Here is a 7,525-nt window from a genome sequence, read left to right as displayed (position 1 = left end):
GGAGGGCGAAGAAGGCCCCGGCTTAGAGGACCCTGCTCGCTGGGCCCCAGCCTGACCCTCTAACCTTGGAGATACCATGCATCCCATGAGAGGGAACTCTGAGAGGCACAGCTCCTGGGCAGCCCAGGCAGAGGGGAACATTGTGTCAGGAATGGACAAGGACCCTGCCCCTTCAGGGAGGGCACAGGAGGCCCCAGCTGCCCAGAGACAGGGCCACACGCCTGTGCCCGAGTGGGCGGGCCATGCCGGTCAGCACGTCCCCCAGGAGATTCCAAGGGCCTCTAAGAAAGTTCTGGGAAAGGTAGCCATCAGCTGCTGACCCAAGATAACCGACCCCCAGGGAGGCCACTGTGAATGGCTAGGAGCTGCCAGGACCCAGCTGGGGGAGGAGGCTGGACCGTCTCCCGGGACCGCGACGGCCAGCCAGAGGCCCTGAGGAGGTCGGCAGCAGCCACGTGGCAGCTCAGGACAAAGGGGACAGAAGCAGGTGGGGCTCGGGGACCGGCCTGATGCTGATGTGAGTGAACCAGGGTGAGCCCCCTTCTCCCACCTGCCCCTACCCTAGTCTGCTAGGGGCTCGGGGACGCACCTCTTCAGGCTAGGGAGGATGCTGAGGCGTGAGGGAGGGGGTCCTGGGGTCTCCTGGGGTCCAACACCTGGGGTGTGCCCTTCATGGGAGTAAACACGCACACACTCACAGAGGGACATGTGTGCACACACACGCACGCACACACCTGTGCGAGCACAGAGACACATTCACTCTGGCACACGGACGCACACACACAGGCCCACGCAGGCCTGTGGCTGCATGCCCGGCCCCTCCTCCACCGCTGGGCCCTGCAACCCGAGCCCCGGGCCAGGCACCGGACACCGCCGGGCAGAACACAACCCGAGGCTACAACTCGAGGCCCCTCCTGCCCGCTCTGTCCCGTGGCTGCTCACACCTTGTCGCTCGGCCTCCTGCACCTGACGTCCTGGCGGGAAGGTGCCCGTCACCTGGCAGGTACTCCGCCCTCTCAAGCAGCCGAGGGACAGGGCACTGGGGGCAGGCTGCTCAGCCTGTCTTGGGGCCCAGCGCTTGGTGGCCTCAGGGCCTGAAGAGATCTCCATGTCCCCTCCCAGCCAGCGGTCCCAGACCGGGAGCCTCCTGAGATCCCGCCGCTGCCCCGCCATGCTGCCCCAGGGGCAGGCGGGCGGCCCTCGCAGGCACGGCGGAGAGCTGGGCGCACGCCTCACCTCTGACTGGCGCTCAGGACGTCCAAGATGTTGGAGAAGAGGTGGTGGTGCTCCGTCTGGGTCATGGTTGCCCGCAGCTCTCTGGACTGCAGGAACTCGGCCACCAGGATGCCCAGGCTGTGCTGGTACGAGAACTCCGACGTGAGGATCTCGAAGATGGCCTGGCGGGGGCGAGAGCAGCTGCCTGGGCCACTGTGTCCCTCGGGGACGCGGTCAGGGTGCAAAGGGCAGGCTGGACCCAGGCCCTCGGACCACAGCTGGGGTGAGGCTGTGAGCCTGGCCAGGGGGACGAGAGCCCCACGTCTGCACACGCTCTAGCTCAGCCTCTTGGGAGCTGTGACGCCGGCAAGGACCCCTGCTGCATCCAAGAAGGGGTGACGGCCCCCCCCCCCAACCAGGGGCATCGGCCATCATCCCAGTGCCTGGCCAGGAGGCGGGAAGCCTCGCCGTGGCCGCTGTCCTGCCCCACATGCCAAGTCTTGGGCACAGGGCTGGACCCCCGCCCGGCCCCTCACCTCCTGTCTCTTGCGCTCCTCAGCAGGCAGCTTGTCCAGGAGGCCGGACTCCACCACCTGAGGACGGCACAGGCCTGGGAGTCCCGGGTTTTGCCCATCCCGGAAGCCCGGCCTCCCCTCTGCCGGGGAAGAAGATGGGCCTCCAGAGGGAGCGGCTGGCAGACACCATTCGGGTGGGGAGGGGGCTCTGTCCCGCAGAGCTGGCCTGGGGGCCGACAGGCGTGCCGGGGACTGGGCCACGACTCAGACACACTGGCCCAGGTGAGTGTGCGCCCTGCCCAGGAGGTCCGGGGAGCTGGTCCAGCGCTCCATGCCCTCAGGCTCTGTGGCCCCCAGGCGGCCCTGGCTGAAAGGTTGCTCATTCGGGTGGGTAATCCGCTGCCTCCTCGTCCCACCCGGAGGCTGGGCTCTGAGCCCCCAAGCTCAGGTGGCCGGGATCAGAATCTCCGGCGGCATGTCCTGGGACCCACCCTACCCCGACCCAGGAGCCCACACACCTGCAGCCGCCCTCCATGCCCAGGGGCTACAGGGCAGGTCTGTCCCTGGCTCTCAGGGGGTGCGTCAGAAGTGCGCTGTCCTCCTAGGGCAGCGACAGCTACCTCCCCACACACCTGCTCGGGGCACCAGCACCTCCGTTCCAGCCAAGCTCTCCCTGGGGCCCCCGAGGCTCTGCCGGGCAGGGACCCGCCCCGTTTCAGGTGCGGAGGGTGAGGTGGGAGCTGGACAGTGGCCTGTGGCTCTCTCGAAGCTGAGGGCCGGTCCTCTCCCTTCCCCTCCCGTCTCCCCACTTGGACCCTCCTGGCACTGTCCTGGGGTCAGGGCCCTCAGAAGGGGGTCCTTTTGCCCACAGCTCCGGCAGGTCAGTCCGAGTAGGGAGAGGGCAAGGGGCTTATGTGCAGGAGGCTCGTCATACACGCACCGATGGCACGTGGCCCTCACGGCTCTCCCTCCGTGGGACGCAAACCCACAGTGTCCTCGGGCCAGGGCAGCTCTGAGGGCACCAGGAAGGGGCCCTCTGCTGCAAGCTGGGCAGAGTAGGGTACTTCTGGAAGGCTCCTCCCCACACTGGGAGGACCCAGGCTGGCTTCGAGGGGCCAACTGCCCACGGCTCGGCCTCAGGGCCTCACCCCCATCCTGGCCCTACCTCCGGGAGCTGGCTCCAGGTGATCTGGGCAGGCCGGTAGCTCTTGACTACGATGGGGGCATCCACCTTTCCCGTCCCTTCCGGGCTGGGCGGCTCATCGAGCAAGTCATCGTCGGACTCATGGCTGGTGTTCAGGCCCCGCTCCCGGATTTCCTGGTAGAACCCGGGGTCTGGGGGGAGGGCGTGTGTCACCTGCACGCCTGGGGGCTCCGAGCAGATGTGGCCCCCTGGGAACCTGCAGGCTGAGTCCTCCCAAGGGGGCCCTGAGAGCATCAGGCGGCGCAGGGTCCCCCAGAGCAGGCTCCCCTCGGGCTGGCTGGTTCCCATGGCTGCGCCAGGCCCGGCCCAGCCCAGCACAGGGGTGGTGTCCCCGTGCAGAATGTGGCACCTTCAGGCCAGGGCTGAGCCGACGAATCAGAGCCGCAGGGGCCGTCCTGGGTGGGGGCCGTTCCCAGGCTGGGCCGAGAGCCCTGGGTGCTGGCTCCCCGGAGCCCACCCCCCCGAGGTGCGGTCTCTGGCTCTCTAGCTCTGCAGCAGCCCCAGTGGGAGGGGCTGGCGCCTGGCTCAGGGCAGCCCCCATGCCCCTCCTTCCCATCCTGCCTCCGAGACCTCCTCATCCCTGCTCTTCTCTCTGGGGTAGGAGGCTTGGATCCTGCCTCCTCCCCAACCCCAGGCCCACGGCTGTCCACAGAGGCCGGGGGCTGGCAGGGAGGGAGGGCCCTTGCTGGCTGGGCTCCTGCATCCTCAGCACCCTGCCCCTCACAGCCACTGGGTGCTGCACCCCGCCTGGGCAGGCCCCTTCCCCCCACCTCCCTGTGGGGTCCCGTTGACATCCCATCCCTCAGCAGGCTGGATGCACTGCTCTGGGCCCTCCTGAGCCCCCAACACTGGGTTCCCTGTACACTGCGAGAAGTATGGGCAATGCACACAATGTGGGTGTCTACACCCCAGGGCCAGTGCCCTCTGGCTGACCTTGGTCCCACCAGCGCAGCCACTATAGGTCTGGCACACGCATGCTAACAAACATCTCCTGGGGTGAGTGCAGGGGCTCTGTCTGTCCCCTGCCCTGAAACACCGCAGAAAAGAATGCAAGGGAACTTTCTAGACCCACCAGAACGGCATAGACAAGCCACTGGGACTTCCTGTCCCTGGAGAAATCCCTTCCAGCATGTTCTCCCTGCAGCGCACCAGCCTTCCCCCGCCCCCCAGCAGCCCCAGAGAGACCAGCCTCACCTGGGCCCAGCCTGGCCCACGGTGGCCTCCTGAGGTCACCTCCCTCGGCCACACTCACCGTCTTTGAAGGAGCCCTTGTGTGCACGTTTCCGCCCCAGCGTCCTCTGTGCAAACAGGAGAGACACAGAAACAGCAGCCGTCAGCGGGGCGGGGAGGCAGGTGTGAGTCTGCAGCAAGCCCTCCACCCTGGGGGCCCAGAGACCTCAGAGTGCCACGTGTGAAGCCATCTCAACAGGAGGGGGCTCTGCTGGGCACCCAGGAGGAGCTTAATAAATGTTGGCTCCGCGAGGGATGCCAGGCCACCAAGCAGAGGCCAGGCAGGTAGGATGGGGTGGAATGGGGGCTCAGAGCAGGCAGCAGGATTGAACTAATCAAGAGCGGGTGCTCAGCAAAGTGGGGTGTTCGGACTGGGTGTGAAGGAAGCCCACGCAAGGCTGGACAGGTCTGGTTGGAGGGGGTACAGGGGTGGGAGCTGGGGTGGCAGGAAGGGCAGAGTTTAGCTCCCAGCACAGGTTTGGGGTCCCAGTAGCTGCTGGCAGGACTGCAGCAGCAAGTGGGGGTGCAGGGCTCTCAGGGGCCCCCCACATGCGGCCCTACCAGCTGCCCCCCTCAGAGCCTATCTTCTTGGCCGGGACACTGTTTTTCCTGACCGGGAACCTGAGCCAATTCCAGGAAAGCGAGAGCTGGTTTCTCGAACAAGTTGGGGCCTGAAAACTCCCCTTGCTGGGCTGGGCGGTGTGGTACTCCAGCCACACCTGCCCTGCTCCCCCCACCCCATGCCCCCCCAGCGCCCCTCCTGCTTCCAGGTCTGTGCCCTTGTTCTCACTCTGCTTTAACCCTTCCTCCTCTGGACCCTCTCCCCACCTCATCCCTGCCCTGAGCCCCTCCTCTGTGCTCCATCGGCCCCCTGCATTGCCCCAGCCCAGACCTGAGCACCCCAGGGCACCCCTGCCCCCTCGCTGCCTTGGGAGCTCTCTGGGGACCCCAGCACCAGGTGTGAGAGAACTCGGGACACATCTGTTGCATGCTTGAACCAACAGCGAGTGAGGGAGCAGGCAGCTGGCCTGGCCCTGGGCTGCAGACTGCGAGTTCCTAGGGCAGCTCCTGGGGCCTGAGTGTCTCGGGGGGCACGGCAGGGGCTGTGCCCCACGTCCAAGGCCAGGGGCATCTTTCAGCGGAGGACAGCGGCCAAGGTATGGCCCAGGGCTCCCCTCTGCGTGCTGGCTTGCCGGCATTGATGAGTGGGCTTGGCTTCTCCCCAGGTGGGGGCCACAGCTCACAGTCCAGGGCAGCCCCCCCGCAGAGGCGACTGCTGGAACATCAACTCTGGGTGCGGGACCCCCGAGCAAGGGTGCCCTTCCCCCTGGCCCTGTGCCAGTCCCGTTCTCTCGAGAACACCGAGGCAGAGGGCTGTTGGGCAGGGAAAGGAGGGCGTCAGGCTTCTTCTGAGCCCCCAACGGGGGCCCCTCAGACGGACGACCCAAGCCAGGCGCTGCTCCGAAGCCCTCCCTGCACCTTGTCCCGCAGACAGGCTGGCTCCCCGTGGGGCTCAGAAGAGAGGCTCTGCTCCCCACTGCGGCTGAGAGTGGGTACCCCAGAGCCTCGGGTCCTGGGGAAACCGCTCGAGCTTTCTGAGCCTCAGCTGCGTCCTCTGTACAATGGGGCTGTTCACCCCGTGCTCACGGTCTGCCGGCCACACTTAACCGGGATGAACCAGGTCGGGAGCCTGCATACAGTCGGTGCCCACTGAGCAGCAGCTGCCCCATCAGGAGAGGTCCCTCGAGGCACGGCCCCCTCCCCAGGGTCCAGGCGGACAGGCTCCTACCTTATTCTTGGCTGGACATCGAGCGGGAGATGGGCTGGGCTCCTCGGCCAGAGCCTGTAGCTTAGGGCTGAGCTGGATGGGGGCCCTCTCCCCGCCCGGGGCCCCCAGGCTCTTCATGGCCGCCCGGTACGATCGGTTCCGCAAGTTCCGTCTCAGCGCCCCCTCGGGGCCCGTGTCCACGTCCATGTCGTCCAGCGAGAAGCTGGGGGCGGAGACGAGCCGGGGGTCCCGCCGGGCAGCCTCCTTGCTAAGCACGGCCGCCCCGAAGCTCTGGTGGCGGGCTGGGGTCTTGGCCTTGCTGGACACGGCCAGGCTCCTGGGGATCAGCTGCTGAGTGCCCATCTTGAGGGCTGCAGGGCTCTGCGTGCTCAGGACGACGGCCCGTGGCCCCTCCTCCTTAGGGGACCGAGGTGGGGGCGCTGAGGAGTCGAGCTGGAAGGCGGCATTGTCCCTGACCTGCAGGGAGTCCCGGACCATCGGAAGCCCGGACGCCGGGTTCCCTTTGGCATCAAGCCGTAGCTCTGAGTGGAAACGGTATTCCAGGAGCTTCTCTTCCAAGGAGCTGTCTGAGTGTCGCTGGGACATGCTGAGTGGCCACAGTGTCCTGGGGCAAAAGCACAGAGGTGAGGGCAGCCTGCAGACGTCCATCCCGCAGCCCCCCTGCACACGGGCCCATGCACGGCCTCCCGGCATCCGCCCTGGCCAGAGTCCCTGCTCAGGACTCTGCCTGGAGCAGAGCTGGGGATCGCACGGCCCACGGCCACCAGGGCTCCCCGGGGAGGGATGTGGAGGGTCGGGAGGCTCAGGCCTGCAGGGCCCCGGGCTGCTGGGACCAGGGCAGAGGACAGGCAAGCACTGCTTCCGCGGGTGGGTGCGCACACCAAGGACAAATTCCCACACTGGGGGTGTAAGCGTGGGGCAGTATGGGGTGCACAGACCTGGGGCCCTGCAGACCCGCGCTGCCCCAGCCCTGGGCCTCTTGGCACCATTTCTTCCTGGTCAGTGAGGAAAATGCCGTCCGTGGAGCTCTTCTGAGGCCTGCTTCACATAACAGGGCCATGGCCCCAGCCTCTGCCTCGCCCCCAAATTCCAGAGCACGCACGGCCAGGCTCTGCCGGGCTGGGCTGGGGTGTATGCCCTCACCCGCCCCCAAACACACCGGCTGCCTTTAGTCTCATTTTGCAAATTAAAGAAACGAGGCCCTGAGAAGCCTGGGACGTGGGACAGGAGGTGTGGGTCACCAGGATCTGAACTTGGGCCAGTGTGAGTCCAGACCCTTTCTCTTCACGGCCCCATGTGGTGATACACCATGGCCAGCTGTCACACGTCCAGTGACACACTCGCATTTTCCCGCATTTACACACTCAGAACGGGGCCACAAACCCTTTCGCCAGAGCCTGGCCGGGCATGGCCACTGCGTGTGCGTCGATGCAAAGGGGGAGGGAGGTGTTTGCAGAGCCCCAGCCCCAGCCCACTCTCCGTCCATCCCTTGGATGCCCCTCCCTCCTGGGGCCCTGGGTGCCTCAGACGTGCAGAGCCTACTGACCGGGGTCTGTAAGCACCCGTGGGCTG

At 66.7% G+C, this 7,525-nt stretch overlaps 1 protein-coding gene across 1 annotated transcript in view; it reads right to left on the bottom strand.

Annotated features, from left to right (window-relative positions):
• Positions 1-6,564, bottom strand: part of ARHGEF16 (Rho guanine nucleotide exchange factor 16) — a 15,516-nt gene extending 8,952 nt beyond the window's left edge. The window contains exons 1-5 of the mRNA XM_040619355.1: positions 5,954-6,564; positions 4,187-4,232; positions 2,896-3,065; positions 1,752-1,808; positions 1,237-1,397 (exon numbers count right to left, since the gene is read on the bottom strand). Coding sequence (XP_040475289.1) covers positions 1,237-1,397; positions 1,752-1,808; positions 2,896-3,065; positions 4,187-4,232; positions 5,954-6,538 — 1,019 coding nt within the window. The 5' untranslated portion in view covers positions 6,539-6,564. The remainder of the gene's footprint in view (positions 1-1,236; positions 1,398-1,751; positions 1,809-2,895; positions 3,066-4,186; positions 4,233-5,953) is intronic.
• Between the last annotated feature and the right edge of the window lie 961 nt (positions 6,565-7,525).

This window comes from Ursus maritimus, unplaced genomic scaffold (genome assembly GCF_017311325.1).
Source record: "Ursus maritimus isolate PB19 unplaced genomic scaffold, ASM1731132v1 scaffold_32, whole genome shotgun sequence".
Lineage (NCBI taxonomy): Eukaryota > Metazoa > Chordata > Mammalia > Carnivora > Ursidae > Ursus > Ursus maritimus.
This window is presented reverse-complemented; position numbering and strand designations above follow the sequence as displayed.